The 19,677-nt window shown below is 45.9% G+C and overlaps 1 protein-coding gene across 1 annotated transcript in view; it reads right to left on the bottom strand.

Annotated features, from left to right (window-relative positions):
• LOC311234246 (calcineurin subunit B type 1) overlaps window positions 1-19,677 on the bottom strand; it is an 87,992-nt gene that overhangs the window by 3,325 nt on the left and 64,990 nt on the right. Inside the window, exons 3-5 of the mRNA XM_084321378.1 lie at window positions 3,920-4,096; window positions 2,248-2,307; window positions 1,663-1,847 (exon numbers count right to left, since the gene is read on the bottom strand). Coding sequence (XP_084177504.1) covers window positions 1,663-1,847; window positions 2,248-2,307; window positions 3,920-4,096 — 422 coding nt within the window. The remainder of the gene's footprint in view (window positions 1-1,662; window positions 1,848-2,247; window positions 2,308-3,919; window positions 4,097-19,677) is intronic.

Genomic DNA, 19,677 nt, shown 5'->3' with positions numbered 1-19,677 from the left:
CAATCAGTGAATGAATTAGAACGTTGGTGTGCACTGTACACCACAAAAAACCTGTGTTCACTACAAGAGAAGAAAAATTATGGAAAATAATTACAATTAGATTTTGACTAGTTGCTTAAGAAAATAATCAGTTTCACCGATTCAAGGAAACTATAAAATTGCGGAAAAGCTTGTGGACTTTTGTTGCCATCTCTTTTACTCTGCACTCTTCAAATCTGGATGCTTTCAGTGTGATGTTCTTATGTCACACAATCCCTTCACACATAAAAACCGTGAAGCATTCAGGCAACGTCACTTTGTTAAATACGATCCGACGTTCAGAGCCGTCCTGAAAATATACTCCCTCAAGGAAAAATATGATCCGATGTTCTGAGCCATCCTGAAAATATACTCATTCCTCAAGGATGGAGAGCCTTTTTAGCTCAAGACTCCAGAGATACAGCCGTCAAATGTGGAGCTTGTATCTGTCAAAAGTGAGCAGCGGGGGCTTTCATTTATGGAAATGTCTGGGAGCGAGGCGGTTCTACTTCTGTCCTGCGTGACAGATTAATATGGATGATATACTGGGGTCAGTGTTTGTGAGTTTGGCTCTTTGATCTAAAAGCAGCCGCAGTACAATGACACCCATCTGCCAGGAACGTCCACATGGTCTCCTCCTCTGTGTTCCGTCTGTAAAGTCACCTCTGTGTCTACTGTCGCTGTAACGCTAAAAGCCTGTTTGTGCTGCGGGAAAACCAGCTTCTGTCAGTGAATCCTCTGATGATACACTTCAGAGAGACACGTTGAATTCAAAGTCAGCATTGCGTGGCATCAGCAAAAAGTTGTTATTTTGTTTGTCTACAATACTCTACCCTTTTGAAGTGTCCGGGACGCGTCTATATTAAAGGCAGCCCAAGAGTGCTTCCGCGTTTCTCTGATTGGCCACGACACCCATGTGACCGCGGCAGAGCGGAAATAGGCTGCTGCTCCGGCGAAAGAAAGACAGGCATTCTATTGCCATGCTCTGCGACAAACTCTAACCTTAACCAACTCCGAAAGAATGCCTAAACTTAACCCTAACCTTAACCAACTCCGAAAGAATGCCTAAACTTAACCCTAACCATAACCAACTCCGAAAGAATGCCTAAACTTAACCGGCAAAAGAAAGACAGGCATTCTATTGCCATGCTCTAAGACAAACTCTAACCTTAACCAACTCCGAAAGAATGCCTAAACTTAACCCTAACCTTAACCAACTCCGAAAGAATGCCTAAACTTAACCCTAACCATAACCAACTCCGAAAGAATGCCTAAACTTAACCGGCGAAAGAAAAACAGACGCTAGTTACGTTTATATAGAGAGATGATAAATTAATTAAACGTAAAAAATAAAAAATTGAAGTGATTAGAACTTGTCACCAACCTGACCGCAGGCTCCACAGCAAGCTGAGGAACGAGTTGAGCTAACCGTCGATGTTAAAACAGGGGGGATTACGAATGCATAATGCCGCGGCAACCTATGCGCCGCTGCCGCTCCGCTCTGGCGCTGCCGCGGGGCGTGCGCGGCGTTGTCACGTGGGGCGTCGCGGCCAATCAGAGAAACGCGGAAACACTCTTGTGCTGCCTTTAAAGAAGAAGCGTCCGGGAACCCTACAGTTAGCACCCCAGGGAGGACCAACTTACTGCACAGAACTCTTCGAAGGATATCCTGCCGTCTCCGTCCTTGTCTGCGTTGATGATGGTCTTGTCCACGATCTGCTGCAGCTGTGTATCCTTCAGGTTGTTCCCTACCATCATCTTCAGCACCTGGAACAGCTCCCCATTGGAGATGTATCCGTCCTTGTCCATGTCGTAGATCCTGAAGGCGACTGAAGGGGAGGCAAGACGCAGGCCATTAATTCTCCTTACCGGTGGAGCCATGTTGTATGTATTTCTACTGTGTTGTATATTTTGTGAAAGTGAAATCAATCCCGACTTCGTCGGACCACCACAGACCATCTTAACCATGGTTTTGTGTATTTTTTACTCATTTTTTGTCAAAGCACTTCCTCCTGGACCGGGACAGCTGGCGCGGTGAGCGGGACACAGAGCAGGGGAGACACAGGAGAGAAAGCTCCGGCGGGAGCCAGGCCAGCAAGGAGCACATGTGGCCCCAGAGGTGCTGCGAGCGGCGGGGGTCCCGACCAGCGGGGTCCCGACCACCACACCACCTCTGCGCACATGTGCTTTAAGAAGTGAAGGCAGCTGGAGATTTGCAGCTCTACTTACACCGAAGCTTCTGTTCCTTGTCCCCCTTGACGCTGAACTGTGAGACTCCCTCGATGAACTCTGGGAGTGGAGAGCAACAATCAACGCAAACCTCAGTCAGTCAGGCAGACATGTTTCACCTTTTCTCTTTGCTGGAATACGTTATAGACAATCTTTCGGAACAGGGCAATCTGTCAGAAAGTATGGAATATAAGGTGTTTCCAGTGATTCCTCTTCATGTGTAATGACCAGAATCAATATAGTTTGTACACAGCAAAGAAATTCACCTCACCAAGTGATCTTATCTTGTATTGATTTAGAAATGTGCCAATGGAACCAATAACTGCCAATGGACTGAGATAACGTGCCGTTGCCACGAAGCAACCATCATTATCTAGAAAGAGACGAGAAGTGATCCATCTTGTTTCAAGATATTGTCCTTGTTTCAATAAATCTCGAAACAAGTCTTGGTTGCACTGTAACAAATGAAATTATCTCACCCCATTGGTCGATTTTGGTCTCACTTGTTTTATGATGAGATAACTTGTTTAAAAATGGAGATAATGTTTTGGTATAAACTAGGGTTAGACCAATATATGGGTACGCAGATATTGGCCTTTCAATAAATATTGGATATCAGCCTCTCCTGAAAGGACATGCTGGTCAGAGTTGTCGCTTGGTCTCGCTTGGTCTGACTTCTATTTATTTAAAAGTAAACATCAAACACAAAACACAAAACACCTTCCATCCAAAATCATTGGTACCGGTGTCAGCCTTACCTACACTGGTCGAACCCTAGTGTAAACAACAGTGATCTAGCACTCAGTTCCTCAAAGGATTACTGCAATACACTATGCGAGAGAGAGCTGGGACCAAAGTCCCTGGTTATACAGTATTGTGTTAATCATGCGTTGTGATTAATGTTTGGTAAAACTCCCCAGACTATATCGTGTCACGGCCAGGAGGACAATAGACCTGCTGTAACAACATGCTCCATTTCAGTACATACACCGCTCCATTTCAGCACATACACCGCTCCATTTCAGCACATATACCGCTCCATTTCAGCACATACACCGCTCCATTTCAGCACATACACCGCTCCATTTCAGCACATATACCGCTCCATTTCAGCACATATACCGCTCCATTTCAGCACATACACAGCTCCATTTCAGCACATACACTGGAAACAGACATCTGTTGTTTGACATTCCTGGAAAATGCTACAACTCGCATGAGGCAGAGGAGTTTGTATAGCGATCTGTTCATCATAGTGACCTTTCATGCATGTTCATATTCTTTAAATAATAGTGTGTTTCTTTGTTTGATTTTAAGCAGAGACATCTGTATGTTATCACAAATCAAGGGGGATCAACGACAGCCCGTCCTCATAGGACTCTGCCATGCCCAGCTGTAGCACTTTAACATCTGGTTTCTAGATTAGGCAAAAATAAATACAAAAATAGTGAGAAGCTTGTAGATATTTCTCCCTTAAATACATAGTCATTGACAAAAGTAGTAATCAGCAAGAAACAATTTTTTTTAAGGATTTCCATAACACAACAAATGTTAGACTTTAAGTCACGTTCGGTATTATCCTCAATAAAAATCCAATGCCTATTCAAAATAATGCTACAGTTACTAGGTACGGTTTAGCCCAAAGTGGCCCGCAGCGGGGTGCCGCGCTCACCTTTGAAGTCCACTTCTCCGTTGCCGTCCGTGTCGAATATGTCGATGACCCTCTGCACCAGTGGGTTCTGTTGAAGCTCTGGCAGGGACATGAACTCCTCCACGCTGAGGGAGCCAGAGTTATCCAGGTCCAGCTTCTTAAACCTCTTCCCCAACCTCTTGATCTCATCAGCATCGACTGGGGGGGGGAGAGAGAGAGAGAGAGAGAGAGAGAGAGAGAGAGAGAGAGAGAGAGAGAGAGAGAGAGAAGACAGAAGACAAACATTGAGATGAGAAAGGGTTAAATAAGTTAGAACTAGACATTATCGTCGAGCCCCTTACGTTCTTCACACCGGATAAGGCAAGAAATCTATTTTGATTTGGGCAAAATATGCAAGCACACAAAATCACCTGATATGTAGTCAGACATTACTATCTGCCACTGCATGTAGGTCAAGGACATCCCTACAACTCATGCTGTAGCCACAGACCGGACACCAACCACACCACTGCATGTAGGTCAAGGACATCCCTACAACAAACCTGACACCAACCACACCACAAGCAAAGTAAAACAAAAATCTCTACGCCAAAGCCAATATTCCTTTTCAAACTTACATTTGCTGTTACAGCCTTTAGTATCAGATTTACCAGCACTATGAACCTGGACCCTGTGTTCTCCAGCCATTACCCACAGCCCTCGCTACTGGCTAACCTGCTGATCGGCTGCCCGGGGTAATCCAGGAGCAATAGCATACTGCAGTCAGTTAATTACTATATAAGCGTATTCATACACAGTCACATGATCCCGTCAGCCAACCAGGAGCTACAACTATAGATGGTCTCACGCACACTCCTACGCAGAGCTCTCTCTCTACACCTGTACATCACAGCCGGTTAGAGTGGATGCAGGTGGTATGTCGTCTGACGTTCTGCGCAGGAGAACGACTGTTTCACTGGATTTCTGTTGCTAGGGGAACAACTCGGACCCAAAAGGTATTCACCGTCGACTTTTGCGTTAGCAAAACATTGCAACGGGGAATAAACTTAGGTCTTTTTAGAATATTGAATAATTGAACCCGTCTTTAGGCCTACTCTGTAAACCTGTTACATTTACACAAAAGAAAAGAAAAGGATGCAGGAAATATGGGAAATGGATTAAAAGGATGAAAATGTATCGACAATAGCAGAGAGAGTAAAGATGCATGAAGGAAAAGAATAAAAAGAGGCAAGAATAGGATAGCAAGGCGACAGTGGCTCAGGAGGTAGTGCAGCCGTCTGGTAGTCGGAGGGTTCCCGGTTCGATTCCCGCTCATCCTGGGCAGTATGTTGAAGTGTCCTTGAGCAAGACACTTAACCCCTAACTGTTTCCAATGAGCAGGTTGGTACCTTGCATGGTTGCCTCCGCCGTCAGTGTGTGAATGTGTGAGTGAATGGGTGAATGTGGGGAACAAAAATTGTAAAGCGCTTTGGATAAACGCTGCTATAAAAATGCACCATTTACCATTTAAATGCACAATATTAGCCTGAAAAATAGAAAGGGTGGAGGCACTACCACACTACATTACAGGGTGGAGGCACTACCACGCTACATTACAGGGTGGAGGCACTGCCACGCTACATTACAGGGTGGAGGCACTGCCACGCTACATTACAGGGTGGAGGCACTACTACCACGCTACATTACAGGGTGGAGGCACTGCCACGCTACATTACAGGGTGGAGGCACTGCCACGCTACATTACAGGGTGGAGGCACTGCCACGCTACATTACAGGGTGGAGGCACTACCACGCTACATTACAGGGTGGAGGCACTGCCACGCTACATTACAGGGTGGAGGCACTACTACCACGCTACATTACAGGGTGGAGGCACTGCCACGCTACATTACAGGGTGGAGGCACTGCCACGCTCCATTACAGGGTGGAGGCACTGCCACGCTACATTACATTAGCCCTATGACTAAACAGAGCATAGAGAGGATGACTGTGAGAGTGGTGGAGGAGTATGCGAGAGAGAGAGAGAGAGAGAGAGAGAGAGAGAGAGAGAGAGAGAGAGAGAGAGAGAGACTGGTGTTCATGAGGAGAAGAATGGTATAGGATCTTATGTAATGTGTGCCTCCATGAAAAACCATGGATATCAAAGACCAGAGCTTCATGAAACCCGGATTCATGACAGATAGTAGTGGATTCACAATGTTTAATAAGAGGTAGCAGTGGATTCACAGTGTTTAATGAGAGGTAGTAGTGGATTCACAGTGTTTAATGAGAGGTAGTAGTGGATTCACAGTGTTTAATGAGAGATAGTAGTGGATTCACAGTGTTTAATGAGAGATAGTAGTGGATTCACAGTGTTTAATGAGAGATAGTGGATTCACAGTGTTTAACACTTTGTATGCCACTCACGGCTTTTCTCGGGTTTACGCCCCGACCGTTGAATGCCCCGTCACAAGTTTTTTTTTTTTTTTTTTTTTAATTATTAGCGATCTGAAATCATATTGCATCACGCGAGCCTACCGTTGGAGATCCAGGGACCGCCGGCGCTCAGATGTGAAAAAAGCGCCTCCTATCGTCTCCCAGATGGTAAATCACCCTTTTGGAATGGACTCAATGAAAGTGAATGGGAGAACGGATTTCTGACTCCACAATTTTACTTCTCACTGATGCAGCCGGAGTCTACCAGAGTTCATTCTGGAGCCTCTGAGCCACGGCGAATATGGGTTATACTGTACACACGATGGATCAATACAATTATCAATTTCTTCGAATGGCGATCGGAAATTGGAATAAACCATTTGGATACAATCTGACCTCAGGTAAGGAATCTATGTTATCAGTGTTAGGATAATCAGACTCGTTTTCACGGATATATAAGCGTTTATGTGATATGTGATATGGTTGTTTTGACTGTAAAAGCCATGAGGAAATAAGAGCAGCGATTATCAGCGGCACGAGCGTGCGTGCGCACACATATACTAGTATCGATCATCTAGCGTTTATTTGAAAACGATTCATAAATAGGCCGACAAATGACAACGTTCTGGAATATTCCAGTAAAAGGCGATTATCATAGGCATGGGTTGTTTTTTCCCAGAAAACGGGTGATTTTCAAAATGCTATCAAACGGAAATTAAGCGATAAAAAAACAATCTGCCTTGACAATGTTGACTGGAAAATTATTCTTTGATAAGCGACGGGCAGATTAGACACATAATTTAAAACATAGATTAGGCGATATTAACGTTAACATTGGCCGTGGATGGTGGCATTCCAGCCGGTAAAAAGGAAAACACGGCTGGCGCTCAAAGTGTTAATGAGAGATAGTAGTGGATTCACAGTGTTTAATGAGAGATAGTAGTGGATTCACAGTGTTTAATGAGAGATAGTAGTGGATTCACAGTGTTTAATGAGAGATAGTAGTGGATTCACAGTGTTTAATGAGAGATAGTAGTGGATTCAGTGTTTAATGAGAGATAGTAGTGGATTCAGTGTTTAATGAGAGATAGTAGTGGATTCTAGGGCAAACCTTCAAAGGTTTTTTTGGCAATCGAAGCTTCGGGGCCGAGCTTCGATTTTAATTCGAAGCTTCGAGATTTTATTTTATTTTTGTATCTTATGTTGTGGGACTTGTACAGCATTTTGGTAAACTTTGTTGTCTTTAAATGTGCTCTATAAATAAAGTGGATTGGATTAATGAATTAAGTAGCCCCTTTCGTGACTGTGACGCAGCCAACAAGGTTCCACTCGGCTGCCCTGCCTGGGTGCAGTGGGGCTGCTCTCACAGCCAACGACATGACATTATTATGTTGCAACCTTCATCTATCAAGCAAACAATTATATAAATATTTATATGTAGTTGATAGAGACAAAGGCAGAATTCGACTTAATTAAGCACGTTTTATTAAGACATATTTTTATATGGGTCGGGAAAAAGCAGCACAATGAACACAAATCTGTCCGACATAGTCTTAAATAACAAACGGCATTGCTTCGCTTCTTCGTTGACATGTCTGCTGCACATGTCCTTGTTGTTTTCAACACAGATAATCTCCACATGCTTGTTGTAGAGAGGTGGAGTCGAGGCGCCGCTTACTTTCATTTCATTGGAATGGAGGCGGGAAGGCGCCGCTTACTTTCGTTTCATTGGAATGGAGGCGCAAGATTTGAGGAAAAAAATAATCGGAAATATTAATGTTTAATTAGTGTTTAATGAGAGATAGCAGTGGATTTACAGTGTTTAATAAGAGATAGTAGTGGATTTACAGTGTTTAATGAGAGATAGCATATCTCTACCGCATAGAAGAGGTGTGTGTGCGCGTGCGTGTATGTATATATATATATATATATATATATATACACATACACGCACGGGCACACACACCTCTTCTATGCGGTAGGTCTTCTTTGGAGGTGTGAGTTATCAGGGCCGAGCACATGGTTGGCCTGTACACAAACATTTCCTTATCAGCACCCTCTTACTTCCTGTTCAGAGCCAGAGGTTCAGAGCCAGCAGGGAACACTGGAACATAACGCGTCAAGCTACATAAGGAGCATCAGTCCTACAGCAGACAAAGAGCTTGATGGCCTCAGACAGTGTCACAAAGGGGATCCATTTGAACCCAAATTCATGATTGGATTGGGGTATGGGCCTTTGATATATACGTAGAAGACGTGCAGTCATGTGACTACAGTTTTACCAAGGCATGCTGGGTGGCAAGAAGCTGAGCAATGCTGTATATGAACTACAGTGTTCTGGCTAAAGGAGCAGGCCTAGGTAGTGGCTGTATAGGAACTACAGTGTTCTGGCTAAAGGAGCAGGCCTAGGTAGTGGCTGTATAGGAACTACAGTGTTGTTCTGGCTAAAGGAGCAGTCCTAGGTAGTGGCTGTATAGGAACTACAGTGTTCTGGCTAAAGGAGAAGGCCTAGGTAGTGGCTGTATAGGAACTACAGTGTTCTGGCTAAAGGAGCAGACCTAGGTAGTGGCTGTATAGGAACTACAGTGTTCTGACTAAAGGAGCAGGCCTAGGTAGTGGCTGTATAGGAACTACAGTGTTCTGGCTAAAGGAGCAGGCCTAGGTAGTGGCTGTATAGGAACTACAGTGTTGTTCTGGCTAAAGGAGCAGGCCTAGGTAGTGGCTGTATAGGAACTACAGTGTTCTGGCTAAAGGAGAAGGCCTAGGTAGTGGCTGTATAGGAACTACAGTGTTCTGGCTAAAGGAGCAGTCCTAGGTAGTGGCTGTATAGGAACTACAGTGTTCTGGCTAAAGGAGCAGCCCTAGGTAGTGGCTGTATAGGAACTACAGTGTTCTGGCTAAAGGAGCAGGCCTAGGTAGTGGCTGTATAGGAACTACAGTGTTCTGGCTAAAGGAGCAGACCTAGGTAGTGGCTGTATAGGAACTACAGTGTTCTGACTAAAGGAGCAGGCCTAGGTAGTGGCTGTATAGGAACTACAGTGTTCTGGCTAAAGGAGCAGGCCTAGGTAGTGGCTGTATATGAACTACAGTGTTCTGGCTAAAGGAGCAGGCCTAGGTAGTGGCTGTATAGGAACTACAGTGTTATGGCTAAAGGAGCAGGCCTAGGTAGTGGCTGTATAGGAACTACAGTGTTGTTCTGGCTAAAGGAGCAGGCCTAGGTAGTGGCTGTATAGGAACTACAGTGTTCTGGCTAAAGGAGCAGGCCTAGGTAGTGGCTGTATAGGAACTACAGTGTTCTGGCTAAAGGAGCAGGCCTAGGTAGTGGCTGTATATGAACTACAGTGTTCTGGCTAAAGGAGCAGACCTAGGTAGTGGCTGTATAGGAACTACAGTGTTCTGGCTAAAGGAGCAGCCTAAGTAGTGGCTGTATAGGAACTACAGTGTTATGGCTAAAGGAGCAGGCCTAGGTAGTGGCTGTATATGAACTACAGTGTTCTGGCTAAAGGAGCAGTCCTAGGTAGTGGCTGTATAGGAACTACAGTATTCTGGCTAAAGGAGCAGTCCTAGGTAGTGGCTGTATAGGAACTACAGTGTTCTGGCTAAAGGAGCAGTCCTAGGTAGTGGCTGTATAGGAACTACAGTGTTCTGGCTAAAGGAGCAGCCTAGGTAGTGGCTGTATAGGAACTACAGTGTTCTGGCTAAAGGAGCAGTCCTAGGTAGTGGCTGTATAGGAACTACAGTGTTATGGCTAAAGGAGCAGGCCTAGGTAGTGGCTGTATAGGAACTACAGTGTTCTGGCTAAAGGAGCAGGCCTAGGTAGTGGCTGTATAGGAACTACAGTGTTGTTCTGGCTAAAGGAGCAGGCCTAGGTAGTGGCTGTATAGGAACTACAGTATTCTGGCTAAAGGAGCAGTCCTAGGTAGTGGCTGTATAGGAACTACAGTGTTCTGGCTAAAGGAGCAGTCCTAGGTAGTGGCTGTATAGGAACTACAGTGTTCTGGCTAAAGGAGCAGCCTAGGTAGTGGCTGTATAGGAACTACAGTGTTCTGGCTAAAGGAGCAGTCCTAGGTAGTGGCTGTATAGGAACTACAGTGTTATGGCTAAAGGAGCAGGCCTAGGTAGTGGCTGTATAGGAACTACAGTGTTCTGGCTAAAGGAGCAGGCCTAGGTAGTGGCTGTATAGGAACTACAGTGTTGTTCTGGCTAAAGGAGCAGGCCTAGGTAGTGGCTGTATAGGAACTACAGTGTTCTGGCTAAAGGAGCAGGCCTAGGTAGTGGCTGTATAGGAACTACAGTGTTCTGGCTAAAGGAGCAGGCCTAGGTAGTGGCTGTATAGGAACTACAGTGTTCTGGCTAAAGGAGCAGGTCTAGGTAGTGGCTGTATAGGAACTACAGTGTTCTGGCTAAAGGAGCAGGCCTAGGTAGTGGCTGTATAGGAACTACAGTGTTGTTCTGGCTAAAGGAGCAGGCCTAGGTTGTGGCTGTATAGGAACTACAGTGTTGTTCTGGCTAAAGGAGCAGGCCTAGGTAGTGGCTGTATATGAACTACAGTGTTCTGGCTAAAGGAGCAGTCCTAGGTAGTGGCTGTATAGGAACTACAGTGTTCTGGCTAAAGGAGCAGGCCTAGGTAGTGGCTGTATAGGAACTACAGTGTTCTGGGTAAAGGAGCAGGCCTAGGTAGTGGCTGTATAGGAACTACAGTGTTGTTCTGGCTAAAGGAGCAGGCCTAGGTAGTGGCTGTATAGGAACTACAGTGTTGTTCTGGCTAAAGGAGCAGGCCTAGGTAGTGGCTGTATAGGAACTACAGTGTTGTTCTGGCTAAAGGAGCAGCCTAGGTAGTGGCTGTATAGGAACTACAGTGTTGTTGTGGCTAAAGGAGCAGCCTAGGTAGTGGCTGTATAGGAACTACAGTGTTCTGGCTAAAGGAGCAGGCCTAGGTAGTGGCTGTATAGGAACTACAGTGTTCTGGCTAAAGGAGCAGGCCTAGGTAGTGGCTGTATAGGAACTACAGTGTTCTGGCTAAAGGAGCAGGCCTAGGTAGTGGCTGTATAGGAACTACAGTGTTCTGGCTAAAGGAGCAGTCCTAGGTAGTGGCTGTATAGGAACTACAGTGTTCTGGCTAAAGGAGCAGGCCTAGGTAGTGGCTGTATAGGAACTACAGTGTTCTGGCTAAAGGAGCAGTCCTAGGTAGTGGCTGTATAGGAACTACAGTGTTCTGGCTAAAGGAGCAGTCCTAGGTAGTGGCTGTATAGGAACTACAGTGTTCTGGCTAAAGGAGCAGGCCTAGGTAGTGGCTGTATAGGAACTACAGTGTTCTGGCTAAAGGAGCAGTCCTAGGTAGTGGCTGTATAGGAACTACAGTGTTGTTCTGGCTAAAGGAGCAGGCCTAGGTAGTGGCTGTATAGGAACTACAGTGTTCTGGCTAAAGGAGCAGGCCTAGGTAGTGGCTGTATAGGAACTACAGTGTTCTGGCTAAAGGAGCAGCCTAGGTAGTGGCTGTATAGGAACTACAGTGTTGTTCTGGCTAAAGGAGCAGTCCTAGGTAGTGGCTGTATAGGAACTACAGTGTTGTTCTGGCTAAAGGAGCAGGCCTAGGTAGTGGCTGTATAGGAACTACAGTGTTCTGGCTAAAGGAGCAGGCCTAGGTAGTGGCTGTATAGGAACTACAGTGTTCTGGCTAAAGGAGCAGTCCTAGGTAGTGGCTGTATAGGAACTACAGTGTTCTGGCTAAAGGAGCAGGCCTAGGTAGTGGCTGTATAGGAACTACAGTGTTCTGGCTAAAGGAGCAGTCCTAGGTAGTGGCTGTATAGGAACTACAGTGTTCTGGGTAAAGGAGCAGGCCTAGGTAGTGGCTGTATAGGAACTACAGTGTTGTTCTGGCTAAAGGAGCAGGTCTAGGTAGTGGCTGTATAGGAACTACAGTGTTGTTCTGGCTAAAGGAGCAGGCCTAGGTAGTGGCTGTATAGGAACTACAGTGTTGTTCTGGCTAAAGGAGCAGGCCTAGGTAGTGGCTGTATAGGAACTACAGTGTTCTGGCTAAAGGAGCAGGCCTAGGTAGTGGCTGTATAGGAACTACAGTGTTCTGGCTAAAGGAGCAGTCCTAGGTAGTGGCTGTATAGGAACTACAGTGTTCTGGCTAAAGGAGCAGTCCTAGGTAGTGGCTGTATAGGAACTACAGTGTTCTGGCTAAAGGAGCAGGCCTAGGTAGTGGCTGTATAGGAACTACAGTGTTCTGGCTAAAGGAGCAGGCCTAGGTAGTGGCTGTATAGGAACTACAGTGTTCTGGGTAAAGGAGCAGGCCTAGGTAGTGGCTGTATAGGAACTACAGTGTTGTTCTGGCTAAAGGAGCAGCCTAGGTAGTGGCTGTATAGGAACTACAGTGTTGTTGTGGCTAAAGGAGCAGCCTAGGTAGTGGCTGTATAGGAACTACAGTGTTCTGGCTAAAGGAGCAGGCCTAGGTAGTGGCTGTATAGGAACTACAGTGTTCTGGCTAAAGGAGCAGGCCTAGGTAGTGGCTGTATAGGAACTACAGTGTTCTGGCTAAAGGAGCAGGCCTAGGTAGTGGTCGACTGATTTTAAATTCTTTACATTTACATTTAGTAATTTAGCTGAACGCTTTTATCCAAAGCGACTTACAAGTTCTGTACGACAAGTCCGCAGGAAGGGTACAACTCTTTCAGCTGAGTAACTATGTTCATCAAACAGTGTTGGCTGCAGCGTTGAGTGCATATTAGTATTAGGAAGAGTGCATGAGTGCATGATAGTAGAAGACAGTAAGAAGGTTAGTGTTTTTTTTCATTATAATACATTTTTTCATTTCAGATATTGATTGAAGAAGTGTATTTATAGTCAATGGCGAAAGATTGTCGTGTTTCGGCTGTCCTAACTGTGGTGGGAAGTTGGTTCCACCATTGTGGAGCTCTATTTATTTATTTTTGGGATTTCTGTATTTTTCACAAATGCCAATTTTTTTTCCGTTATGCCAATTCCCTTCAAGGTCGTTGCGCGCATTGCCCCACTGTCGGCCTGGGGAGGGTGTAAAACTACCACATCATGCCTCCTCCGATACATGTGGAGTCTTTTCACCTGACAGCGAGGAGTTTCACTGGGGGAACGTAACGTGTGCGGAGGTTCACGCTATTTTCCCCAGATCCCCTCCCTGCTGAACAGGCGCCCCGACCGACCAGTAGGAGTCACAGTTTACAATGACCAGGACACATACCCCACCGGCTTCCCACCCGCTAACACTGCCAATTGTGTTAGGAGGGACGACTGACCAAGCCGGAGGTACCGCTGACAGCTGGATTCGATCCCAGAGTCTCTGCGGTGGTAGGCGAGTACTTAGTCCACTGTGCTACCCAGCCGCTCTATTGTGGAGCTCTCTTTGATGACCCTCCCGGAGCTTGACTGATGCCAATGCCGATATTTAGAGAGCAGAGCAGCTGCTGGCCGATATATAATGACATATAATGCATAATGTTGTTGTTTTTGCATCTGATAAAATACAACAATTTAATAATAATAACAAATGAACACTAATGTTATTGTCTGTCTGCCAGTGTTGTAGTCACTAAATCTCGAGTCAGAGTTGAGTCTTGAGTCCCCCGAGTCCATGTCCGAGTCACCAAAGAAGAGCCCGAGTCGAGTCCCCATTACCCTAGTCCGACTCCAAGTCATTCTCCAAAACCATTACTAATGCCAAAGCTTCTTTCGTTAGCCCATAGGATCGAGGCCTCTGCCAAGAACCTTTGCAAACTGCATGCTACCATGTCCTCCCTCCTCACTCCCCCCCCACCCCCTCCTCCCTCATCTTTCTCTGCCGAAGACTTGGCGATCTTCTTTGAGGAAAAAGTGGAGAACATCCGCAGCTCCTTCTCCCAACCCCCACCCATTCCAAATACTGAATCGAGAACCTCATCTTTCACTCCGTCATCTTTCTCTCCCATTACAGAAGCCGAGACCCTGACACTGGTAACGTCGAACCGTCCGACTACATGCCAGCTGGACCAGCTACCCTCCCCACTCCTCCAGACCATAGCGCCAGACATCCTCTCATTCCTAACTGCAACCATCAACTCCTCACTCAACTCGGGGGTGGTCAACAGCTTTAAGTACCTCGGAGCCTACATATCCGAGGACTTGACATGGACCACACACATTGACAGTGTTGTGAAGAAGGCACGACAACGCCTCTACTTCCTCAGGCACCTAAGGAAGTTCCAAGTCAGTCAGAAGATCCTTAAGAACTTCTACTCATGTACAATAGAGAGAATCCTGACTGGCAACATCACCTCCTGGTTTGGGAATAGCACTGCACAAGACCGAAGCAGACTACAAAGAGTGACACGTTCAGCCGAACGCACAATTGGAGGGGGGCTCCCCACCCTCCAGAACATTTACAACAAGCGGTGCAGGGGCAAGGCTAAGAGAATCATTAAAGACTCCAGTCACCCGAACAACTGCCTCTTTGAACTGCTGCGGTCAGGCAAGCGATACCGGAGTCTCAAGGCGAGCACAGAAAGACTCAGAAGAAGCTTCTATCCCCAGGACATCAGGCTGCTAAACGAACAATGAACACTACACAACAACAACCATCAAACGCACATAGCACACACACAGGGACCGAAACTAGAGAGCGCCACCCGCCATTTGCGCTCAGTTTTTACGTTTGGCGCCTCCCACTGAGACGTCTGAGCGCGCTCAATCAAATAGTCATGTGAAAACCGAAAATCATGATCAAATTCTTTAGCGGAGTTCTCACTCGCTGTCTCAGCAGACATGAAGCGCGCACCGCGCACTGCTGCTGCTACCCCCTCCCCACCTGTTTCTGTATGCTGCATGTAAACAGAGGCTATTGCCTCCGAGTCACCGTGACGTTAGTTAGCACTTAGCACTGCTGCTCCTACCCCTGTATGCCTGCATGTAAACAGAGGCTATTGCCTCACCGTGACGTTAGTCTAGTCAGTGTGGGACCTTCGTGAGATAACGTTAGCTACCGTTACAAAATGACCCAGTCAACTATTCACTTAGTTTAATACACGAGGCATTGTGTAACGTTATCCAGCCGGCTAGCTACGGATAGCTCCCGACATCAACAAATCCTCCAGCAATAGTCCAGTGCATAATACCTCCGTTGGCTAGGTAACTAGTCACTACGAAATGTCGCAGTAAACTAAATAGTTCACTGAGGCGTTGTCCCAACGCCATCCAGCAGTAGCTACAGATAGCTCTTGGCATCAATGTCCTACAACAACAACATGCATATTCGAGTCCCTGGTTTACATCGCATGAGTGAGGGCTGCTGACTAGGGTCCAGGTGCAGCGCCGGAGAATTCTTTTGCATGCTGAATGTAGCGTTTAGGGTCCAGCTGCACCCCCGGAGAATCCTTGCTGGAGCTGGAGGCCACTCGAGTATACACACAGACAGTGGAGCTGTTTGCAGACAGCGAGGTGGCGATGTCTCGCAGATAACACAACCACAAGTATGATTATATAATATATATATTTTATTAAAAAAAAATCTATATAAAATAATAATAAAAAAAAAATGTTATCAAAAAAAAGTTGGCGGGTAAGAAATATGCTTGGCGGGTAGATTCTTCCCATCTACCCGCCACTGGCCGGTGAGTCAAAAAGTTAATTTCGCTCCCTGCACACACATCCACACGCACACACTCACTTTAAACAAACACACTGTAGCACCCACTCCACACACTTTATAGCACACACTCACTTAAACAAACACACTGTAGCACCCACTCCCCACACTTTATATTTATTGATGAAGGATTGCACTGCAACTCGTACACCTTACTGTAAATTGTACCTAAATTGTACCTCATCCCATTTCTGCTTTGCACTATATAGTATTGTACATTAGTACACTGCATAGTATTGTATATTATATGGTAACTCAGTTACGTCTATTCTGCATCGAACATTGTACATATGTCTATACTGAACACTGACCTCATTTTCTACTTCTAAATTACATGCTATACTATGTTATTTGATACTATCTTGTCTAGCACAGTCTCTGGAGCGTAACAGTAAGAAGCATTTTGTATGAAAGTATTCTGTACTTCTGTATGACAACTATTAAAGAAACTTGAAACTTGAAACTTGGTCCCCACCTCCCTAAAACAAGCCAGAGTCACGCCGCTCATAAAAAAACCAACCCTGAACCCCACCGTCATAGGCAACTATCGTCCTGTCTCTCTTCTCTCCTTCCTTTCTAAAACACTTGAACGTGCTGTATCCAACCAACTTACTGCTCATCTCTTACAGAATGACCTCCTAGACCCTAATCAGTCTGGCTTCCGGACTGGCCACTCCACAGAAACGGCCCTCATTGCGGTCACAGAGGCACTTCACTTAGCAAAAGCGAAAGGCCTCTCCTCTGTCCTGATTCTCCTAGATCTATCTGCAGCCTTCGACACAGTCAACCATCAGATCCTCCTCGCGGCCCTCGCAGGAATGGGAGTGGCTGGCTCTGCGCTGACATGGCTGACATCATACCTCAATGACCGCTCCTACCAAGTGTCATGGAGAGGGAGCCTGTCGGCCACCTGCCCCTGCGGACCTTGGTGTTAAATCTCTTCGTACATGGCATCAGAGAAAATAATGTTCAATCTTAAGAAAAAACCACATCTCTTTGATAAATGCTGGGCTGGGTTTAGGCAATACTTAGAACAGATTACATAGTAGGTTGACGATGTAGGCTATTATTGAAGCTCCCTTTTGTCTTTCTGATGGGTATATATTGCAATGAATGATACTGTAAATGTTATTAGTTGCTCTTTGAAGAGAAAAGATGTAACGTTAGATATTTATTTGTTTGGTGTAGAAGTATGGGCACCTGTTAGACGGGTGTAACTGGGTTTACAAAATTCTCAAAATGTGTAAAAAAAAAAAGAAAAAACTGAATTTGTTGAGGTCCTAGTCTGGGGGAGGGGAGGGGGGGTCTGGCCTAGAGGTTTTTGTTTTTGTTTATATTGATTTATTATTTTTCTTTCAGGGGGGGGGGGGGTATTTTGTATCTATTTTTCTGTAACTCTGGGAGGGGGGGCAGTTGGCAGCATTTTCTTTTGTATGGTTGTTGAACTGTTGAACTGATGCTGTAAAACCGGAAAAAAAAGAAAATACCAATAAACATATTGTTTAAAAAAAATAACCTTGGTGTTGTCCTCGACGGCCAGTTGAACTTATCTGCTCACATCGCAGCGACAACCAGAACCTGCAGATTCCTCCTGAGCAACGTCAGAAGGATCCGCCCCTTCCTGACAAAAGAAGCCACCCAACTCCTCGTCCAATCAACAGTCATCTCCCGCCTCGACTACTGCAACGCACTGCTTGCACTCCCGGCCACTGCCACCAAGCCTCTTCAACTCATTCAGAACGCAGCGGCCCGCCTGATCTCAAACCTACCGAAGTCGGCCCATGTCACCCCACTTCTTAGGGACCTGCACTGGCTCCCCATTGCTGCACGAATCCGCATCAAGGCCCTCGACCTGGTACACCGTGCCGCAAAGGGAACCGCTCCCGCCTACCTCCGGTCAATGGTCTCTAACTACTAAAAAGCGTCAGCTAAATGACTAAATGTAAATGTAAAGGTTGAGTCCACTCCACAGATGTCTGTTGAAGTTTGAGGTTGTCCCGGTTTTCTCTTCAATAGTTTGTTTACATGTGGAACATTTAGCAGTGCTCTTGCTGGAATTTGATGTGAAATCTGTGTAAGCAAAGCACACGATTCGGGGCGTCTCTTTAGGCATCTTAAGTACTGAACATGAGGGTATCGACGTGAATCCGCATGTAGGTGGAACACACGTGTCTGCCCTTGCACGAAATTAAATAATGTTATGGTATTAATATAGCCATCAATATCTTGAGCTAAATGATTAGGGCCTATTACAAAAAAACAACTGTATTTATCAATTAACAAGTCCAGGTCCTCGTCTGCACCTTCCGAGTCTGAATGCAGTCAATGCTCAAGTCCAAGTCGAGTCACGAGTTCTGAAAATCAGTCCAGGACTAGGACTCGAGTCCTACAACACTGCTGTCTGCATTGTCTCTGCTTGCTTCAGGAGATCTGCACTCTGCAGTGCACCTATTTTAAATTGTTCATGTCATCTACCAAGTGACAAACGTTAGAGGTGATGACAATGTGATAAGAGTGGACATTCTGTCCCACAAATCCACTACTACCTCTCATTAAATACTGTGCCAAGATAGCTTGGTGTATCAAAGCACAGACAAACACACACATTAAAATGAAAATGCGGCATGTGGTGTAGCGGTTAACAATGTCCTGGGCTTGATTCCCGCTTGGGGACCAGGTTGCCGGGTTGCCAGGTAGGGCCTCGATGGTGATATCGAGGAAATTACTCCGCCAGAGATATATTGTGGCGTGGATCAATATACACACTCGAGTGCATTTGGATCGCTTTCGAAACGCAATAATCGATATGATTTCGGCGTTTATTGCGTCATACAAACCGGAAATGGATCTAGGAGATCGACGTCAAATAATTGGGATATATATATTTTTTTTATCCACTTTTTCTCCCATTTTCTATATTTTCTCCCATCCCAATTTCGTATCATCCAATTCAACCCTCCCCTGTCACGAACGCTGTTTCTTGCCTCCCACAAGCCGGCTGCAATGTGGACTAAGTCATACATAGCACAAGTCCCCTCCGGTACTTGAGGAAACAGCAGTCGCATCTTTTCACCTGCGCAGCTCGATCTCTCAGTGGCGAGGAGTAACGCGCGGGAGGCTCACGCTGCCCCCGACACTTCCTGATTCTACTGCGCAGGCGCACCACCCGACCTGTAGGAGTCGCTGTCCACAATGCCCGATCCCCACCCATCAGTTTCCCACCCCCTAATACGGCCAATGTGTATTAGTATGAACGACCAGCTAAACTGAAAGCAATGTGGAGCGCTGGGCTCGAACAGGCAAGACCAGCGTCTCCGTCATTCGTGGCGAGCGCCTTGCCCACTACGCCACGTAGCCGCCCGAAATAATTGGGATATTTTTCCTCCAGTCTCATCGGCGAACGGTAAGAGGACACTAACGTTATTTTCAGCCCGAATGTCCATTTCTTTGTTTGCAATCAGTCTGATCAATATATCAACCCATACTAAATAAAGCCGTTACTGGCGATCAAGGAATTATAAACGACCCCCCCCCCCCTTTCCTTCACGCATGATGAAGCATAATGTATACCGATCATATACATTTGAATTTTTTAATATAGCGTGTATAGGAAAGAAACGGCAATCGATAATCTATCATATGCGTCAGGGCCTATAACTAGCGTTTTTGGAATTACAGCAGAAAAGCTTAAAAACATACTTATATT

Source organism: Notolepis coatsorum (genome assembly GCF_963971535.1).
Source record: "Notolepis coatsorum genome assembly, chromosome: 9".
In the NCBI taxonomy this organism is placed as follows: Eukaryota; Metazoa; Chordata; class Actinopteri; order Aulopiformes; family Paralepididae; genus Notolepis; species Notolepis coatsorum.
The sequence above is the reverse complement of the archived record's forward strand: the minus strand, read 5'-3'. Positions and strand labels throughout refer to the sequence as shown.